Source organism: Artibeus jamaicensis, unplaced genomic scaffold, assembly GCF_021234435.1.
Source record: "Artibeus jamaicensis isolate MK-2021 breed Jamaican fruit bat unplaced genomic scaffold, CSHL_Jam_final contig_723, whole genome shotgun sequence".
Classification (NCBI taxonomy): Eukaryota; Metazoa; Chordata; class Mammalia; order Chiroptera; family Phyllostomidae; genus Artibeus; species Artibeus jamaicensis.
This window is the reverse complement of record NW_026521938.1, coordinates 1,169,954-1,191,497: the sequence shown is the minus strand read 5'-3', so window position 1 is coordinate 1,191,497 and position 21,544 is coordinate 1,169,954. Positions and strand designations below refer to the sequence as shown.

Genomic DNA, 21,544 nt, shown 5'->3' with positions numbered 1-21,544 from the left:
ATCTCGCCACAAAATTAGTACAGAAGTGAAAGGGTTTATTATTGGATAAGCATTAAACCAGAACGTGATGTGCATCAGATATTCACTAACATTGAAAAGACAGAATCTCGCCCTTTCATTGAGCCAAGCAGACAAAACCTATTACGTTTTCAAAATAATGAGACCTGAAGTAAGAAAATGTGGCAGCAACATGTTACACAGAGTTAAACCAAAATTTACCTAGTAACTGGAGGGCTACCTGCCCTTACATTGGTTTTCTGTAAAACAAACTTCTCATTCTTTAGAACACAATGGAGTTTTGCAACTTGGAGCAAGGAGCCCACCGAAGTCAGGCTCCTTCCCTTTCACAGGATTTCATTTCAGAGATTGTTCCTAGGTCTTTGAGAATGACATTTCTGGGTTGGGACGCGTTCTGGGGTGTTTGAGGAAAAGTAAGGCTAGTATACAAGGCCAGTGTGGCTAGAGCTGCATCTGCAGGCGTCAGAGTGTACAAGATAAGATAGATAAATGGAGACAAGTTTTGTAGAACCTTGTCCATCGTAGAGGTTGTAACCTGCAATGTGTTCTAAATGTCCCTGGTATTTGCTTAATCAGGTAAAACGTGTAGCCTTGGAAGTGAAGAAGGAAGTTTATGTTCACAGATCTCTATGGAGCAGGAGTCAGGACTTGCCACCCAGGGCCAGGTGGGGAAAGCACCAGGGTGGTTCAGGGGGCAGAAGCCCCAAGGACAAAACACGGCTCAGCCCCTTGGTTGTGTTTTCTGCAGGAAAGAGAAGGCAGGGCAGGTAAACACACCTTAGGACTGGCTGGTTTGAAAAGTACTGTAGAACTTCGCAGCATAGGAGGTGTTGCTTGCCTGATACCTCGCCCCCTCTCTGAAAATAAATAAACCTTAAAAATTACTTCAAATCGGGCTACAAACAAAATAGAAAATTTAGATGAAATGTAATAATTCATTGAAAAGGACAAACTATCCAGTATCCAATATGAAATATATATCCCCAATACTTCCATACTTATAAAAACCAGATGAGTAAAAAAAAAAAAAAAAAACACCCAAAAAACTACTCATCATTAGTCAAGAAATTAGAAAACTTCCTCAACAAAATATAATAAAATGGAATGCTTTAATATGGTATATTAATGTGCTATATAAAAAGAATTATACTCCACAACCAAGTGAGATTTATTACAAGAATGCAAGGCTGGTTCAATATTCAAAACTCATTGCAATACTGTAACAGCAATAGGCTAAAGAAAAAAATCAAATCATCAATCGATGAAAAGAAAGCATTTGACAGAATCCAATACTTATTCATAACAAAAAAATCTCAACAAATTAAGAATAGATGGAAACTTTCTAAACTTGGTAAGAAAACTGTGAAAACAACTTACAACTATTATCATACTTAATGGTGAAAAACTGAACGTTCCCCCCTAGTATTAGGAACCAGTCCAGAATGTCCCTTCTTACTACACTACTATTCAACTTCACACTGGAAGGCCTACCTAGTGCAATAAGACAAGAAAAGAAAATGATAGGTATATAAATTGGAAAGGAAGAAATAAAACTGTATTTGCAACTGATATTTCTTAGTAGGAAATCCCAATGGTTCTAGCCAAAGAAATGGCTAATAAGTGAGTTCAGCAAGGTCGCAGGATACCAAAACACCCCCAAAACAATTACACTTCTGTGTATTACCAAAGAGCATGAGGAAAATAAAAATTTAAAATCAATGACACCATCACTCAAAAACAAAAGCCTAGATATCCTAACAAAAATGTTCAGAACTTGGATATTGAAAATTATAAAATGCTAACAAAATAAATTGAGGATGACTTAAATAAATGTAGTCATATTATGTGCTTGTTCATGATGCCAATTCTCAAACTGACATACAGTGTGAAATAAATTTCTATAAAATGAGAGTAAGATTTTTTTTGGTAAGAATAGATGATCTTAAGATTTATATAAGAAGTTAAAGAAATTAGGAAAGCTAACTCCAATTTAAGTAACATAGAGAGGAATCACTTTACTCAATTTTAAGATTTCCAGTCTAGCTACAGAAATAAAAGAAATTGGGGGTAATAAAGTTTTAGGTTTTAAACTACAAAGAGAATGGTCTTTTAAAAGTCAAAGCCTTAATAATCTTAACTGGTACAATAAAATATACCCATTTATACATGTATCCTTATCATCTTAAATACCCACCCTTAACTGTCTCTCTTAACATTGGATAGCCATGAATGTATACAAAATACATAAAGGATCAAGGCCTCTGCCCCTAAAACATTATTCTTGCCCCAAGTAAACTAGGTAATCCATGACAAAGTGCTACAGGCTTAACAGAGAAGTCTCATTGCGTTTTCTTTTCTAAGTCTCCTATTTCTTAAAAAAAAAAAAAAATTCCTGAGATACACTGCTCTGCAAACTAAGTAAAAAACTGGAGGGGAAGGTTTTCCTTGGTGCACAGTAAGACTGATCACTCCCTTATAGGTGAATTCTCAGATGCAGAATAAGGCTCTAGGCTGTGTCAGTTTCTAAAATGTGTCTTCCTGTGACAAGTGATGATGAACAACAATGGGTTTTCTCACAGTGAAGATTCTTGTGGGGTGTCTCTTTGGTGTGCACTTTCAGATGCTGTGGTAGATGTTTTCTCTGGCAAAAGATTTCTCTCAGTGTTTACATTCAAAAAGTCTTTCCCTAACAGGAGTTCTCGGAGAGTGAGTGCAGTCTGCCCGCTTGTGAAGGGTCTTCCCACTTCTGCTACACTGACAGGGTTTCTGCCAGAATGCATCCTTTGATGCTGACTGAGGGATGAGCTACGACTGAAGGCCTTTCCGCACTCGCTGCACTTGTAGGGCTTCTCTCCAGTGTGGATGATGGCGTGTCGAATGAGGTTAGTGCTCCAGCAGAAGGATTTCCCACACTCCATGCACTCATAGGGCTTCTCCCCACTGTGAATCCGCTGGTGCCGCGTGAGGCCTGACCTGCGGTTAAAGGCCTTCCCACACTCACTGCACTCATAGGGCTTCTCTCCAGTGTGGATGCTGAAGTGTCGTATAAGGTCTTTCCTAGTGCTGAAGGCTTTCCCACATTCTTTACACTCAAAAGGTTTCTCTCCAGAGTGGGCCCTCTTATGCAAGATAAAAGTGGAGCAGTGGGTGAAGGCCCTACCACATTCCATGCACACAAAGGGCTTCTCTCCAGTGTGGATCCGCTGGTGCCTCTTGAGATACGACCTGTGGTTGAAGGCCTTCCCACACTCCAGGCACTCGAAGGGCTTCTCCCCAGTATGGATGACATAGTGGTGAATGAGGGCTGCACTCTCACAGAAGGCCTTCCCACACTCGCTGCACTCATAGGGCTTCTCCCCTGTGTGAGTCTGCTGGTGCCACATGAGGTATGACCTGTGTTTGAAGACCTTGCCACACTCGAAGCACTCATAGGGATTCTCACCACCGTGGATGATGTGATGCCGAAGAAATCCTGGCCTGTGTCGAAATACCTGCCCACATTCTTTGCAGACAAAGGATTTTTCTCCAGTGTGTCTCCTCTTATGCAAGACAAAATTGGAGCGATGGGTGAAGGCCTTTCCACATTCAGTGCACTTATAGGGCTTCTCTCCACTGTGAATCCTCTGGTGTTGGGTGAGGTATGACTTCCGGTTGAAGGCCTTCCCGCACTCCAGGCATTCATAGGGCCGCTCCCCTGTGTGGATCATGTGGTGCTGAAGGAGGTGTGTGCTCTTAATAAATGTTTTCCCACACTCTGTGCATTCATAGGGCTTCACTCCAGAGTGAATCTTTTCATGTCCAGCAAGAAGATGTTTCTTGTTAAACACTTTCCCACATTCATTGCATTTAAAGATGTTTTCCTCTTCCTGAACCATGGGATGTTTATCAAATTCCTGTGAGTCATGGTCAAGGAGAGCACCTCCCGAAGGAACTGGCGCCCGAGCACTCCCCGAAGGCACACTGCTAGCTGACCATAAGCCTCCACGTTCAGGGCTCCCTGGGAGCTTCTCCCTCGGGGGGTCTATCCTTGCTCTCAAGTGTCCTTCCTGCATAGATACTTCTGATGGCCCATCCCGATCGTTGGTCTGGTCCATTTGGGAGTCTCCTGCAATTTTTTGTGTTAGTTGCTCCTGGGGTGAGAATCTCTCAAGTAGGGCAGGCTCACAGGTGGTAGGTTCTGTGCTCCTGAGTTTTATTTTGTCACCTGAAAGAAATCCAATACACAAAAAGGTGTGTTAGTGATGCCAACACAGAAGAAACAAAATCAGCATTACATTGTACGCTGTGTTTTGTTACCTCTGAATCCCAAGATTGCAATCTATTTCTCTCCTGGTTACTGGACTTCTGACACCCAGGGGAGGGGCTGGGTGACAGGGCAGAGTGTCTGGAGGGGGCACAATGCCCTAATTCCAGACTGGCCATGGCTGTCCACAATAACTCTGTGTGTGCTGAGTCTCCTCTGAGCAAGCGCATCCCACGTGGCTACATGAAAACTTGGGAAGGATATCTAATGCAGCCCAGATGGAAGACAGGAAGTGGACAATGCAAAGTTAACTCTGCAAAGAGAAGTGTAATCTTTTTCCCAATTCCAAGGAAGTAATCTCTACATTCTGGACATTTACAGAATGACAGACATGTCTGGGTTGTTCATGGAGGGCCCCAGGAAACACACCTGATAGTTTATCACAACAGATAACGCATTATGGGCCCCTACATAGTTTATGGTGAGGAGCTGACTCTGAGTAAGGTCTGGCCATATCAGAAAGACCAACCATGTAAGTAGAAAGGTGGGGCTTTGAGCCAAAGGTATTAATGGAGCCTCTGGAAAGGAGGGCTAGAGACTGAGCCCCACTAGCGAAGACTTAGTGAGATGAAGTCACAAGGAAAACCCAGACACTGAGGCTCTGGGGAGCTTCCTGGGTGTGTGATGCTGCATGCTCACACTTCCACATGTCAGTGCCAGGGGGAGAAAAGTCACTGAGAATATGGAATCTTCGTGTATGGAACACTTCTAGCCCTACATTCCACATCTCTTCTAATACGGATCTGTTGTCCTTAATAAATATGATAGTGAGTACAGGGGATTTTAGGGAGTTTTCTTAACCTTTCTAGCAAATAACTGAACCTGAGAGTGGTTTTGGGAAATCCCTGAACTTGAAGCTAGTGTCAGAAGGCCTGGAAAGTCCTGGATTCTCTTACCTCCACCTTTAGTTTGGCTAACACTGTGTAGGAAAAATCAGGGCTTTCCAATGAGAGGTACTCATGATGTGAGTCCCACTGGCACCATAAGAGCCACCACAAAGAGAAAGGGGGAAGGGCACAGCGGCCATGAGAGACAGAAGGTACAAGGGCACTGCAGAGAGTGAGAGGACAGTGCAGAGAATCTGGGATGGACAGACAGGGACAGTGAGGACTGCTGGGACAGGGCTCGTAAGGTGAGCAGGATTGGGATGAACATATTGAGTCTGGTATACCTAAGGAATGGTTTGGTGAAGACTGGCAAAATACACACAATCTACACGGAGAAAATGATAACGTTAAAGATGAGGTCAGCTCTGGTCCAGTAGCTCAGTTGGTTAGAACTTCATCCTGAAATGCCGAGGTTGTGGGCTGGATCCCCAGCCAGCGCACACACAAGAATCAACCAGTAAGTACATAAATCAGTGGAACAACAAATCGATGTCTCTTTCTTTCCCTCTCTCCTTCTCTAAAATCAATCAATCAATCAAGATGAAGTTCATCTGTGAAGGATTTAATAATAAAAAACCAACAATTCTACTCAAGTGAATATATAAATTCAATACAATTCCCTGTAAAGTGCCAATCAGTTACCATGGAACATGAAGTCTGACTGTGGAGCTGCGTGAACAACCAGAGGGGAGAAAAAGGAGTATCAGGAGAAACAACTAGAACAGGAACAGAACCGTAGAAATGGAGATCACATGGGTTAGCAACAGGGGAGTGGGAGGAGGAGAGGGGGGGAAGGTACAGGAAATAAGTAGCAAAGATGGCAGGCAGAAAATAGACCGGGGGAGGGCAGGAATAGTATGGGAAATGTAAAAGCTAAAGAACTTAAGACACATGGAGATGAACTAAAGGGGGGGAATGTGGGAGGGAGGGGGTATGCAGAGTGGAGGGGAATGAAGGGTGGGAAATAGGATAACTGCAGTAACATTATCAATACAATATATATATTTTTGAAAAGGAGTATAAAGAGAAGGACCTTACCAGATAATACCAGATTTTAAGGCCTGGTAGTATTGGCACAGAGAACAGACAAATAGGCACTGGAAGAAGAACAGAGAGTTCAGGAAATACACTCACCCATACAGTGAGCTGGCAGACATCGGGAGGCAGAGTAGCTTGGTGGTAAGGCACAGAGTACAGAGTGAATGGAGCTGGAAAAACTGGGGATGTGGAGGAATGACCTGTCTCATGTTGTACTCAAATGCTGCCTCAGATCAGAGTTAAATGGCAAACACCAAATTTTAAAACTTAAAATAAACAAAAATATCTTCTGATGTTGGGGATAAAGCAAGATTTCTATGCAAGACAAAAAAAAATCATTAATCATGTAAGGAATGTCATTATATTAGACTACACGAAAATAAAGTTCCTCTATTCAGCAAAGTAACTTTAAAGACAAAACTACAAAACAGAAAACTCTATCTGTAACATCTATAACTGATAAAAGTATCTGAACATACAAAGAATCCCTACAAATCAAAAAGCAAACAAGTTAATAGAAAAACATGCATCTGTCATGAAAATGACATTTCAAAGATGAAAACACAAGTTGGCCCACAATTGTATGATCGGGTGCTGAAAACAATGAGACACAATTGTGTGTCCACTTGATAAGCAAAAATCGAGATGCCTCAGAATAGCAAACACGGGACAGTACATGACCAAGGGAACAGCACGGTCTCTTGGGAGAAGTGTAGACTGATCTGGGCTTCTTAGAAAACAATGGTCATTATCATGGAGGCCCGAAGTCTGCATAGCCTATCATCTAACCACCCCAAACCAAGAAAAAGCAAAGACTCCCCTAACCAGGGTAAGATGCCCGGTCCACGTGACTGTTCCGGGCAGCACCGACTACGAGTGCAAGGATGTAAAGAAATGAAATGCCCCAGAGAGTGGATGAATAAACTGTGAGACAGGAGCAATTTTAATTTATTTTCTTCAACTGTGAGGACCTTGAGCATATTTTTACGTTGAACAAAGAAAGAATGAAGTTACACACAAAAAAGCACGTAAGCGAAGAATACAAGTGAAAGGAGAATTTCCTCGTAAAGATGTGATGCAGACCCTGGTCCAGGCACCAGCTATGGTAGGGGAGGGCCTCTCCCACCAGTGATAGGAGATGCCACAGACAGAAGAGTCCGTGAGAGTCTGCGAGAGTTTGCATGTGCGTGGAGGGGTGGAAGGAAGCAGCCCTGACCTTCCACAGGAAACCTTGCTGACTTGTTGGTGGCCCTTGGCTGAGACAGCTGTGGCAGGGGAAGGGATCACTGTCTGGGACAAGAAGGGGGCTGCTCATATAGGACACAGAGCTGACCCGAGGCGCACGCTAACGTACAGAGCAGTTAGGAGATGGTTAGCATCCTCCCCCACCCAGGGGAAAAGATTCGGACAGCTTGAACTGCGCGTGTGGCCACGGATTCGGGAGATGAAGTGATGGAAAGGGAAAACGACTGGGAATGGCTGGGTGCAGGGACTGACGACAGTGGGGCGAGTCCTTCTCTGAAGTCGCATCCAGTCTAAGTTGCTTCAGTGACAGGCCCACTCGCTAACACCGGGGCGGTGGGAGAAGTGAGTAACATCATGGGGTCCTTGCCAGGCATGCCGACTTCTGGGGCCTTTGAGACTTTCAAGTGGAGACCCGGGACTGAGGAGAAAGGCTGGGAAAAGACTCTGAGGGGCTGCCGACACTCACAGGCTGGCTGAGCAGCCCGAGGGACCACGAGAGGGGCAGAAACGACTCCGTAGGGCACCCATCTCCACAAGGGATGCCCTAGTGCCCTCCACAGCTCGCATGTGGGGCAGAGCAATGTCACCTTTCGGCTGCACCACACAGGAGGCATAGGAACAAGGGGTGCCTGTGTTTCTGACGGACACTTAGGAACGCATGGATGGAGAGGGTGAGATGATGGCAGGCAGAGCACAGCTGGAGAGAGCAACAGCGCAGGAAGAATGGCCCTTTTCCTCAGAGTTCAGTGGAAAATGTGAGACTCACTGCTCGTTATGATAAAGCACGAGTAATGCCCGTATCTTACTTTTCACGAGACACTCACAATGGCTCAGACACTGTGCTAAGCAGTTTTATGCATTAAAGCAGTACGTCATCACATCCTCAGACAAACCAATGACAGAGACCCCATTACTATTAGCATCTTACAGCAACAGGCCAGGTGCAGCAGGCTGCACTCACCGAACCCTCCGCCCTCAGATGGCGCACATGGCTTCGGCACACTTCCCAGCCCCCCACCCAGGGGTGCCCAGATGCCTCAGTCCATCAGTGGGATGTGAGGGGCACTCGCGTATGTGGGAGCGGGCATGACACCCTCCCTTCCTCTCTCCATTCTCCTCTGCCAGCTGTAGGATGTCAGGACAACCTGAAAGCCACAGGCTGATGACAGAACAGACATGGGTCCCCAAATAACTGTGTGGTTCAGAGCTCTGGGAGGACCCCCCGGTCCCTGCTGTGACTAAGAAAAAGAGCTTCCATGTGCTGAACGTTGCAATTCTAGAGTCTGATCTGGAAGCTAGTTTTCACTTATGCAAAGACACGGGATCGCAACTTCTTTATGGCCACGGGGCTGGTGATCGGCAAGCCAGGGACTGAGCCCACAGATCCTGGCTCATACACCTCTGTCTTCCACAAGGTCAAAGGCTCCATGGCTTCCAAACTGCCAGACAGGCCACAACAACAGCCTCCCCAGGAATCCACGGCCAGGGTCTCGCGAAGGTCTCCAGCCTTCGGGGTCTTCCGTCTGTCCCCGTCTTGGCTCCTACCTGGACAGGTGCTCTGGGAGAGGTCCTTCTCCACCATCCGCAGCTCCTGCCCATGCTCCAACTGGTGGACCAGCTCAGGACTGGGAACAGGACACCCTGTTCATGGAGAAAGAAAGAAGGTATAAGGATTTGGGGGAAAGGAAATAAAACCTCTCCATTTGGTCTGGGACTTGAGGACTGGACAAGACCTCAGAATAGCGCCGCTCCCATCTGCACAAACAAAAAATGACATGTGATCTGGAATCCTAGGACACAAACACATCACTGGGATCCGAACGCTGTAGGCAGTAATGCTGGCTGGGTAGGCAGCACTCTTCCCTCTACTTCCATCTCATGACATCTCCAATCTGTTCAGTTGTATTTGCGAGATCCTGGGAAACGCCCCCTCTTCCAGAAGGTGTTTTCTAATTAAGCCCAGTAAGTGGGTCTCGACCACCGGTACCTACATCACAACCGCTGGGGTGCCTGGTTCACACGCAACTGAAACCAAATTCCTGCAGCAAGGGACTAGATCTTGGGAGACGTGAAAACCTCCCCAGACAATTCTGGTGTCCATAGAGGGTTGAAAAGCTGTGGTCTCCACCAGCTTGCAAAGGGCTAATGGTTTGAGGTGGGCAGGTGACCTGCATTGGCCACTCTGGGGAGAAAGCTTTACCCCTGGACAGCTGACTGAGGGGACCTGCCACCCTGCTTGTCCTGCAGCATCCTGGGACTTCTGTGAGGTGATCCATGGTCCTGCCTCAGAACCAAGGAGTAAGCAAAGACAAAGTCACTGGGTTAGCACCCTCCAAGCCAGGAGCCAGCCCCACCTCTGAGGTTCTTATTAGGTAAAATAATACAATAATAAATCCCATGTAGGGTGAAGACCAGGCTGGTCCGTCCCATGCAGCTGAGCACAAATGCAGGGAAGAAGGCTCAGGGTGTTTACAGACAAGTCAGTGAGATGTACCACAACCCACAGAAGGCTCCGGCAGATGCTGAGCCACAGCCCAAGATCATCAGTTACCACAAAGTAAATGTTCACTCAAGTCTGCTACATGCCCGGGCTCGGTGATGGGGCGGGGGACAGGTGAACAAGACCTTCCTTTGGCTCTGTTAAGGGTTTTCTCCCTGCGACCTCAGGACCTTTGCACGCTATCAGCCCTTCTATCTGGAAGGCCGTTAGCCCTCCTCATTCCTTCCTGCTGTAACACTTTGTGTCACAGCTTGAGCATCACTTTCTAAATTTTGCTGAACTGTGGCTCTGGGACCACGTTCATCCTAAGGTCCATATGGCAAAACCATACTCCAAGGACTGTGCTGAGCAATGTAAATGCATCATGCCAGTTAAAATGGAAATGACTCCATGGAATAATATCAAACCCGGTGTGTGACTTCAGTGGTCCCCATCTTTTTTACCTTAAGCAGAGTTTTGAAGGTGTGAGCCTTAGACCGTCTGCAGTTTACAGCTGCAATGACTCAGGTCTGCAAGGCTCTGAGCCCCTAGCTGCCACCATGTTTGGAAGAGACGAATTGCATCTGTGGTCCACACACCAATCTCTGTGCTGGTGACCCGGGGGCAACTGGGAAAACTGGGTACCTGGCTACTGCACAGGAGTCTGTGCTTGGATGCAAGTAGGACTGCCTGAGCCCACCACGCCTGAGATCGGCTGAGTCACCTCCTCGGTGACGAGGACACGCAGTGGTCCCCAGGAAGGGTGAGGGTGGGCATAGGTACTCACTGGCATCGTGGTGTGGGGGGCCCCCCCCAGATGCCATGGCACAGAAGAAGTTTAAACTGCTTCGTGGGGAAATCTTGTCACTGCTGCCTGTCTTACTGCTGTTGCCGTTTGTCCCCCAACCCAGTAAGGTATAACAGACCCATCCTTGAAAACTGGTGGTTCAATGTATTATAAAAAAATAACAATAAAAAATAGTACGGGATATTTTGTTCTTATTCCCCCCCCACCCCCCCAGGACACTGGAAGAGGTTTCTCACTTCATCTGCGGTCACCCACCCCGGCTGATATGTCGGGCACACGGGTGGAAGCCCAGCCCCCCGGAGGATATTGCAGGTGGGCCACAAACAGGGGCCACCATGCATGACAGAGGCCACCCGGGGCTGCCAGCAACTTATCAGGTGAACATTCAAATAAAAGAAAAAAAAAACAATCAGGGTCACAGAGGTAACCCCTCTGCCCAGTCCCCAAAAAGATTTTATTTAAGAGAAAAAAGGGGGGAGACAGACAAAGGGACTACTTGTGCTGCTGACTAGGGTCATCCCAGGAAGAGGCTGCTGCCTGGTGCCCCAGGCCCTTCCCATCCAGCCCTCAAAAAAAATCAGGAGATAAACTGAAAACCCGGACTAAAAGTCCAAGAGCGAAAAAGGGCGGGTGGGGACTTTAAACCTTATTTACCAAGCAAATGCCAGGTCTAGCAAACATTAAACTAGTTGTAGACTAGTCACTGATGTAAAAACAGTAACGAAAAACTAACCCCTGGATATGAGGGTGAGGGGTGGGGAGGGAGGAATAAAAGGTAAATAAAACACGATACAGTATGTAACTAAATTAACACTGTCTATAACTTGACCCAACTGGAAACCCAAAATTTACATTAAGTTTATACAATTTATTTTACAAATTATGTATAATAATTATGTACAGCATAAGTATTAAAAATTTATATGCTGCCCTGGCTGGTGTAGCTCAGTGGACTGAGTGCGGGCCTGCGAACCAGAAGATCTCGGTTCGATTCCCAGTCAGGGCACATGCCTCGGTTGCAGGCCAGTTCCCAGCAAGGGACACACGAAAGGCAACCATACATTGGTATTTCTCTCTTTCTCTCCTTCCCTTCTCCTCTAGAGATAAATAAATAAAATAAAATAAATTTATATGCTAAAAATGTTGTATTACAAAAACAAGACAGGGCACTAATTGGCTTATGTGCCTATGCCATAGGTTCTAAATTTAAAATTTACAAACTTCATGAACTTAATGCTACGGCTCAAATCATAGTTATAGCTGGGGTACAATTTAAACATTGCACTCCCCAATCTTAAAGGCAAAAAAGGTTCGCCTCACTTGTAATTGCAGCCTTGCATAAATTTCCCAGTTACAGTGCCCACTGCCCCAAAACATCCCAATTTGAGCACAGATGCTCGGACACAAGACATCACTAAAATGAGATTCTGGCACTTATACACTGGCTGGAAACATGAGAGCCCACTGACCCTGCCATAAATAGTTAATATGGTCCAAAGTAAGTTGAAAAAGAGCATTTGGGGACTAAAAACCATGTAAAACCAAATAAATAAAGGGGAGATCATGCTCACTGCCCTGACAGCCCAGCTGTGTTCAGGAGAAAGGAAGGGCACCACGTGGCGGGTTGCTACAACTGGACTACTGTGGTCCCATATACCAAGGTCCCCATTATGGATTGAGTTGTGTCCCCCTAAATTTCCCGTTAAGCCCTAACCCCCATGTGACAGTATTCGGAGACAGGGCCTTTGAGGAAGTAGTTAGGGTGAAATGAGGTCACAGGGTGCGGCCCTAACCTGAATGGACTGGTGGCCCTAGAAGAAAGAGAGAAAGAGGACCTGTCTCAGCCACAGAGGGAAGGCCATGCGAGGACACAGCAGGATGGCAGCCAGCAGGACAGGTCACCAGAGGCAGCTGTGCTGGCACCGGGTCTGGGACTGCCACCTCCAGAACTGCGTGAACATAAATGCCTGTTGTTTAAGCCACATGGAAACGGCTGCCAGAGCTGACTAGTGCAGTCCACACACCCGATATCCTACACTAGTAAAGTTGGTAACACCAAGCAATCAGCGACCAGCAATTATCTTGTGCTTCTAGATCAGCAGCCGCTCAGCCAGTCTTCCTCCACGTCTGGAGGGCACAGCGCTCCTTCCCCAGGGTTCCCTGGGGCAGCCCAACACTCTGCCACCGAGCACAACCCTGGCAGACCAGACCTCCTTTCCAGGGCGCAGGTACGCTACATGGATGACGGCCTTGTCCAAAGAACTAGTTTTAGATAACAGTATTATGAAATGCTATTTTAGGTCTTATGGCAATATATTCCTCATTTATAAATTTTACTGCATCTCACAGCTACTGAGACTTACAAACCAGTTCCCCTTAAAGCTGTTCAAAGTACCATCGCCCCCATTAGCGGCCTCAGTGCCTCCTTCACTTCAGAGTCACCGACTGGCTCTTCTGCCTCCTGGAGTCTGTCATCTTCGAATGCCCCAGGTGGCCCAAGGGTTTTGATGGGAGCAACCATCCCCACTGGCCTCCTGCTATACGCCGTTACAATAGTGACTACTCACACACCAAGCCTTCCTGAAGAGAAAGGCTCTCACAGACCCACAGCACTGAGCCTCCACACCCAGGGCCCACGATGCTTCCTGTCACCAGCGTGGCACAGACACAGGGCAGAACCCAATCCGGCCTTGGGTATGGTCACCTGCAGGTGGCATGGCCTCCCCACTGCTTAGTCCTGCCATTATTACAATGAAAGGGAGCATCTTTTGTTACTTATAACCAGGCCCATTTCTACAACTGAGTTCATGTTCATGTTAATGAGGTGATTTTTAGAAAGTCCCTAAGGACAGGGGACTAGACACCAGAAGACATCTGGTCCCCTGCCAGAGGATGTCAGCTGCCACAGACAGCCCTGAGTGAAGTGGTTCGTAGTAGTAGCGGTTGGTGCCCGCACTGAATCAAGGGGAGGACGGGAAGCCCGCCCGTCTTCCACGCGGCGGTGTCCGAGCTGCGTCCTTCACAGTAACCAGGTAGCACGAAGCAAGGCACCCCCAGGCTTCTGAGAACTGTTCTAGAAAATTATCAAATGTGAGTAAACCTCCAATTTACAGCCAGCTGCTCAGAATGAGTGACAATGAGTGACCATGACTGGCACCTGCAGTGGGTTGGGTAAGAGTCGGAGAAGGTACCTTACGAGGCTGAGCCCCTACCTTTTAAATTCCAGGCACTTAATGTCAGAAGTATTAAATAGAAAAAGAGGTTTCTTCCTTTTTACACACACACCCCTCCTTTTAGCACACCTCACAACTCCACCGAGATGTTAAGACACCCCCTAAAATTTCAGATTGATTTTCTTGGCTAATGCTACATAAATGGGAAGCTTAGCTGTGGGTCTCCTGCAAGGACTTCTTATACTGTATCTACTTGTGTTTCCTTTTCACTCTCAGAAGAAAATGTCTCTCTGTATTCTTTGGGGCAACTTACGTCATCCTTTGTAAAAATCTCCACTATCATCACCCCCAAGTTTCCTTAATATGATGTGAAAACATCAGAGGACCCATTATTTAATCATTCTTTTAAAGAAATTTTCAGTTTTACAGTGTTCTGACATTTTCAGAGTCTTACCTCTACCCCTTGCAGGGCTAATGCCTAGTACAACTTACCGGGCAGCACACCTTTCCTTTGCAAACAACACAAAGCCATAACCTTCCCACACCCAGCCAGCATTGCCCCTGTCTGAGTCAACCAAGACCCAGCTTCCAGGAACAGCCCTTAATACCCCAAAGCGGGGTGGAAATAGCCTCACCAGCCAGCCCTGAGCTGTTGACCTGCTCCCTTTCCCTTTCCCACGGAAACCCCGAAAACTGCTCTGGGTCCTGCTTCTCCACAATTATAGCTTCCTCCAGACCAATACTGTGCCTCTCCACGTGGCTCTGGGAGACATGTTGTCTCCTCTCCTCTCAAGTGCTGTAATAAATTCTCCTTCCAACAGCATTAACTTCTCTGTGTCACCTGTCACTAAGTCACCTCCATCAACTGAAATCCTTCGGGTATGAATTAACACGGTGGGGATGCTGTGGGAATTAAATGAGTGGAAGGTGAACAGTGTTCAGAGAACCTGTCCTCTGATGGTTAGTTGCTTTTTTCTTTGCTTTTCATTTTTAAAGATTATGCCCTGGCCAGGTAACTCAGTTGGTGAGAGCACTGTCCTGGTTGCTGGTTTGGTCCTTGGTCAGCGCATATACAAGAATCAGTCAATGAATGCATGAATAAGTATGACAACAAATCACTGTTTCTCTTACTTTTTCCCTTCCTCACTCTCTCTTTAAATAAATGTTTTAAAGAAGACTTTATTTAGTTTTAGAGAGAAAGGAAGGGAGAAAGAAAGAGGGAGAGAAACATTAATGGGCTGCCTCTCACACATCCGAAATTGAGGACCTGGCCCGCAACTCAGCATGTGCCCCGAGTAGGAATCAAACTGGCGACCTCTCAGAACCAGTGCTCAACCCACTGAGCCACACCAGGCAGGGCTTCACTGCTTTTCTTAAAAGCAACCTACTTTTTCATTTTCTTAGATTTCTTTTCTTTTTTTTTTTTTAAAGATTTTATTTATTTATCTTTAGAGAGGAAGGGAAGGAGGGAGAGAAATATCAATGTATGGTTGCCTCTCGTGCATCCCCTGCTGGTAATTGGCCTGCAACCCAGGCATGTGCCCTGACTGGGAATTGAACCATAATCCTTTGGTTCGCAGGCCTGCGCTCAATCCACTGAGCTACGCCAGCCAGGGCCATTTTCTTAAATTTCTTCAAGAAAGGAATCTTGCATGGCTCTGGCAAATGGGAAACCCAGAGTCGCTTCCCCTGCTGGCAGGTCACTGTGAAAATTCAGCAATGAAATCAGAACAATGTTATTAAGTCCTGGTGAGCTCAAGCTACTCCACTGGGCTGCCAGCCTGAGGCTCCGCCCCAGCCTGAGGATACTCCCTCAGTAGAAATGCGGAAAGTGAAGGTGTGTTAAGATTCAGCAACAAACCCAAACTTGCCATCAAACAATTAGGGGGCAGGGCAGAGAAGACACAAAGGCGTGGCCTCCTTTGCATACTCTTAGGGCCAGACGTTTCATACCACCTGGAACAGGGCTGCCAGCCTAGTGGGACTATTTCACTGTACAAAACGCTCTGCCGGGAGATGGCAGGTATCGGTCCTCCCACTATAGGAAGGAGTATCCGCATCCCAGATATGACAACAGAAACATCTCCAGACAGTGCTGAGTTGGTCTGGGGAGCAGATCCTAGGGTCAAGAGCGCTGGTAGAGAAGGGTTTCAATAGAACGAGGAGAAAATGAGTGGGATGGGGGAGAGCTTCCACCAGGTCTGGGTCAGGACACGGCGCTGAGGAGGTGGGGACTGTGACAAGGGGTGGTTGCATGAAAGGCTGTAGCGCCCGCGCTCCCAGGCAGACAGACAGCAAGCGCACAGCCAGTGCGCCCGGGGACGACAAGCCGGAGCCAAGCTGGAGCGGAGAAGCTTCGGGAAAGCACGGGAAGCAGGGTGAGACAGGGGAGGGTGAGTGAGGGTGGAAGAGGGTGGAAGGGGGATAAATGGTAATGGGGAAAAAAGTACAACCAAAAAGCAATTTTAAGAAAGGAAAGAAAAACTAATAAAAACTTTTTTCATTAGAAGATATTTAATCTACCAAGCTTTTCTAACTTTGCTTTATTCCTAACTGACAAAATGTTCTTCTAGTTTTTCCAGTAAAAACAGGTATGCCCTGCCGTGACCCCTGGATTCTCAGCCCTCCCCTCCCTGGAGCTGAGTGGTCCGCGTGATTCTCTTCAACCGCAGGACCACCTGAGCTGATGTTTCTCAACCCTGGCACTCTTGACATTTGGATTGGATGATTCTTTGTAGAGGGCGGCTGTCTTGTCCACTGTAGGACGTAGCAGTATCTCTGGACTCTGCCCACTGGATGCCAGTACCACCCACAACCTAGCAGGGACAATCAAAACTGGCCACAGACATTGCCAAGTATCTCTTGGGGGACAAAACTGGCAACTGTTTAGAAGCACTGGAACCTTAAGGAAGTAAGAGACCATCATGAAGATACAAGAGCATAAAGAAGGCCCGAGACTAAGAGCTGTGTGAAGAACACCTGGTAGCAACAAGGGCAAAGGCCTCCCGGGGACCTGCCTGGCTCACCCTGTTCTGGGAGAACATCCCATCACTCAGAGCCCTGACAAGTGCCCTGGAGGGGACACTGGGGCCAACCAGGCTCACTCAGCCAGACTCTCTCTGGAACACAAAATGAGGCACCTCCAACAGAGGCCAATCTGTGCCGGGCACTGGGGAAAATGGGCTCAGTGGCTACCGCTGCCTCAAAGACGCCCCCGAGAGTCCCCGAGCAGCAAAGGAAGAATGAAAAACAATACAAAGAAGCAAAAAAGTAGGGACAAAGAATCTAGGGGTCACAGAGAGCAGGAACTGAGGTGGCCAAGCTTGTCACAAACTCCCTAAGCAGAAAAAGCCATTCTGAATAGTGTGACATAGCAGACCCAGAGAGAGAAGTCAGAACGAGAGACCCAGCAGCCGGGGCAGAATCGGGTGGTTCCCAGTTCCTGTACCAGTCCCACGAGGGCCCTGGTGGGTTCTGCACAACCGAGTTGTGTACAACACCGCCTCTGGGTCCTGGCACAACACCACTTTTCCTTCCATCACTTTCTGGAATCAAAAGGAACGCTATGTTTCTTGCCCAAGAGACACATGGAGACTTAGGCAAAGAGATCTAGCAAATGACTGAGGCTGTGGGGTGGAGGAAACAGGGCTCCTGAGACCTTCCTGACCACTGGCTCTGGAGCCAGAGGGTAGAAGAAGGAAGTGGCAGGTGACCCCCACATGGCAGAGCTGGGGAGGACTCACCCAGAGACACTAGGAGCCTGCAGGTCTCCAGCATCACCTCCTGGTACAGAGTCCTCTGGGCTGGGTCCAGCTGCCCCCACTCCTCCTGGGTGAAGGTCACAGCCACATCGCTGAAGGTCACAGATACCTGGAAAGTCAAACAGAGGAAGTTGAATTGGCCTTGGGGCTGCTGTACAGAATCAGCAATCATCTTTGCATCACGGTAAAGGTGCAGACATCAAGGCCCAGAGCTGCAAGCACCTCCTGAAGGCCGAGCTCTGTGCTGGGCTCAGGGGGAGGTGGGCAATGCTTTGGACATAGTACCACAGTGTAGGAGAAAAGCCTCGGCAGGAGCCATTGTAACTGAGACAAGACAAGGGAAGTGGCATACAGACTGTGAGATGCAGACAGTAAGAAAGGCTCCAGGACATCAGAATGAGAAAATAATGACAATAATAATGTCAGTAATGGTAATAACAGATGTGCCTGGGTCTCACTGATTCTGCAACTGCCTGCCCCATGCTGAGGGCTCCACTTCTTGGTTAAAGGAACCAAAACTCCTCAGTTCTGTCTCCTGTGGTTTGTATCCAAACTTTTTTTGATTTATTGATTTTAGAAGGAAAGGGAGGCGAGAGAGAGAGAGAGAGAGAGAAACATTGTCTGTTTCACTTATTTATGCATTCACTGGTTGATTCTTGTACTTTCCCTGGCCCAGGATTGAACCTGCAACCTTGGAGTATGGGGACCATGCTCTAACCAATGGAGCCACTTGGCCAGGACCATTTGCACCAACTTTTGCTGTGAAATCCACTTTTGTCACCCCTAAAAATATATCTGTGAGCATGTGAGCAGAGTAGTAGAGCTTCACCTTCACAGGAGAACCGCCTGAAGGGGCAGCACCTACCTGGGTAATGTCCAGACCTGAGCCAGCGCCCCACACGCCATAGGTGTCAGGTCTCCCAGGGAGATTCCACAACAAATCAATAGCCTCTTTCCCTTCCTGAATCCTGAATGAACTTACCCCCGGAGCCAGGCCACTTCAGGACCAGGGAGCACAAACAGTGACCAGGAGAGGAAGAGCCTTGCCAATGTCTGTCCTGGCTGAAGACAGGTGACCCCCTGCACACAGGCTGCAACTGTGACAAGAGGAGCCTTGGACTGGTCAGTGACTGTCGCAGCTGAGGATGGGTGACACCCTGCACTGTCACCCTCCCAAACCTGTCTCAGCAGCTGCGGGAACCAGGGCCACCCCCCATCCAGGCCCTCCTTAAACAACCCACACACCTGGCCTTTGTCCGTGCCCTTCCGCCTAGAAACCCTCATGTCTTCTCTGGCTCCTTTGTCCAAGGTCACCTGTGGGAAAACAGGTGACCCAGGGAGGACCCCTGCAGGATGCAGTGGGGGTTTGGGATTGACGATGGGAACCCTAGACAAGGCATCACCCATTCTTAAAGCAACTCAATGACCACCTGTCAGTGGCCCAACACCGTTTAGAACCGGGGACAAATTAAGTGACAACCCAGGTCTACAGGCTTGGTCCAAGCCGGTGCATGTGTCCCTGCTCCCAGCCTGTCAGCTCCGAAATCACCATCAATCACCTGCACCTGGCGAGGCGGCGACGCCGCCATCGTGCGACCCTGAGGAGGCGAGCACGGGCGACCTCGGCTGACCGTCGCAGTCCGGACCGCGGATCGCAGTGTCCTCCGCGGACGGGGCGCGGCCCTGGGCGACAGCGGGGATGAAGGGCGAGCGCACAGGCCCTGCGGACGCCGCGGCCCAACGGGCGGCCAGCGGAGTCACGGTCCGGACACACGCTCTGAGATGAGGCCGACCCGCCTCCCCTGCACGAGAAGGGGAGCAGACGACAGGCCCAAGGACGGGGAACAGCCCCGATCTCCGATAGTTAGGGACTCCTGGGACCTAACCGCAGAGGCAAATGGCGTCCTCCAAGCAAAAACCGGAAGTCCCGCCCACGTACCCAAGCCGCTGGAAAAGCCCCAATTCCCGCCTCAGACGCACGAAGCACAGCCTTCTGGGTAACGTAGTCCTCCACACCAGGAGGACTCTGGTCACTCATCTCTCCCGAGCCACCCGGAGCGTGTTAACCCGGAAGTCATTCTTTGCGTAAAGGGCGCACTAGCTAAGGAAATTGAGGGGAAATCGAGGCCCTAGAGGCAGAGAATTTCGCCCTCTTCAGGGAAAGTGTGAAGGCACGGGGCTGGGGCCCGGAATCGCTTGGTGACTTACCCACTCGTGTTAATCCCTTTCCAGATTTTCTTAAGGACAAAATGTAGTTTAAAAACCCTCCTGCGGACGGTGCCGGAAGTCCCGCCTTCATACCTCGTTCACTCACACGCTGAGCTCTAGTAAAATTAGTTTGTATCAGAACTTCCTTCTTGTGATGCATGAATTTAGGAGCCGCGCAGTTGGGATGAAGTCCCGTAAAGAATGGATATACCATCCCTTGAGGCAGGGGGAGGCCCATGTGGAGGCGGCCTGGAGGAAAATTCAGCATGTCAACCTACCACAATGACAACGTGGGGAGAGAGTTGGAGCCTGGGTATCTAAATTTGGGAGTTATCTAAAACTTATTTCAATTCTTGACTCTAGATAAGACTATCAAGAGGATGAGCGTAGAATGGAGAGAATGGACAGAACATGAACCCTGGACCAACCTCCCCTTTTGTTAAGTGGCTGATGATAAGAAACCAAGAAACTCAAGTTAGGGATTTTTAAAAAATATATATTTTTTATTTTGTTGATTATGCCATTACATTTGTTCTATTCCCCCCTTTATTCGCCTCTACCCTGTACACCCCTCCCCCACCATTCCCCCCTTTAGTTCATGAACACGTGTCTCAAGTTCTTTAGATTCTATATTTTCCATACTATTCTTATTCTCCCCATCTATTTTCTGTCTACTGTCTATGCTACTTATTTTCTGTACCTTCACCCCCCCTTCTCCTTTTCCCACTCCCCTGTTGCTAACCCTCCATGTGATCTTCATTTCTATGGTTCACTCCTGATCTAGCTGTCCTCTTAATTTGCTTTTGTTTTAGGTGTGGTTGTTAATAACTGTGAGTTTGCTGTCCTTTCACTGTTTATCTTTTTTATCTTCTTTTTTTTAGGTAAGTCCCTTTCACATTTCATATAATAAGGCCTTGGTGATGATAAACTCCTTGAATTTGATCTTATCTGAGAAGCACTTTATCTGTCCTTCCATTCTAAATGAAAGCTTTGCTGGATAGAGCAATCTTGGATGTAGGTCCTTGACTTTCATGACTTGGAATACTTCTTTCCAGCCCCTTCTTGTCTGTAAGGTCTCTTTTGAGAAATTGGCTGACAGTCTTATGGGAACTCCTTTGTAGGTAACTGCCTCCTTATCTGTAGCTGCTTCTAGGATTCTCTCCCTCATTTTAATCTTGGCTAATGTAATTATGATGTGCCTTGGTGTGTTCCTCCTTGGATCCAACTTCTTTGGGACTCTCTGAGCTTTCTGGACTTCCTGGAATTTTATTTTCTTTGCCAGAGTGGGGAGGTTCTCCTTTGCTATTTGTTCAGATAACTTTTCCACTTATTCCTCCTCCTCTTCTCCTTCTGGCACTCCTATGATTCATATGTTGGAATGTTTAAAGATGTTCTGGAGGTCCCTAAGCCTCTCATTTTTTTTTTTTTGAATTCTTGTTTCTTCATTCTGTTCTGCTGGGACGTTTCTTTCTTCCTTATGGTCCACATCGTTGATCTGAGCCCTAGTTTCCTTCCCATGACTATTGATTCCCTGTACATTTTGTACAGGTGGGCCTTCATTTCACTTAGCATAGCCTTCATTTTTTTCATTTAATTTGCAACCAAATTCAACCAATTCTGTGAG

At 47.6% G+C, this 21,544-nt stretch overlaps 1 protein-coding gene across 7 annotated transcripts; it reads right to left on the bottom strand.

Annotated features, from left to right (window-relative positions):
• Positions 1 to 18: 18 nt before the first annotated feature.
• On the bottom strand, positions 19 to 19,628 carry LOC128625734 (zinc finger protein 264-like). 7 transcript variants are annotated; one of them, XM_037150607.2, is made up of 5 exons: positions 18,958 to 19,628; positions 18,695 to 18,809; positions 17,695 to 17,821; positions 9,037 to 9,132; positions 19 to 4,222 (listed from the first exon to the last, which is right to left on the bottom strand). In XM_037150607.2, exons 3-5 carry the CDS (start codon positions 17,726 to 17,728, stop codon positions 2,592 to 2,594), a joined length of 1,761 nt encoding a protein of 586 aa, XP_037006502.2. In that variant the 5' UTR covers positions 17,729 to 17,821; positions 18,695 to 18,809; positions 18,958 to 19,628; the 3' UTR covers positions 19 to 2,591. The 7 variants fall into 7 exon arrangements, with proteins under 7 accessions (XP_037006502.2, XP_053527972.1, XP_037006499.2 ...); XM_053671997.1 differs by having other exon boundaries at positions 17,695 to 18,809; positions 18,958 to 19,058; positions 19,272 to 19,628; XM_037150604.2 differs by lacking the exon at positions 18,695 to 18,809 and having other exon boundaries at positions 18,958 to 19,026; positions 19,272 to 19,628.
• Between the last annotated feature and the right edge of the window lie 1,916 nt (positions 19,629 to 21,544).

Coding starts and splice junctions, on each gene's coding strand:
- LOC128625734 (XM_053671995.1), bottom strand. CDS start 19,119: ATGGGTGATGCCTTGTCTAGGGTTCCCATCGTCAATCCCAAACCCCCA. Junction 9,133..17,694: donor CAGGCTCCTAGTGTCTCTGG/GTGAGTCCTCCC, acceptor CTCCATGAACAG/GGTGTCCTGTTCCCAGTCCT. Junction 4,223..9,036: donor CTCCCAGAGCACCTGTCCAG/GTAGGAGCCAAG, acceptor GATTTCTTTCAG/GTGACAAAATAAAACTCAGG.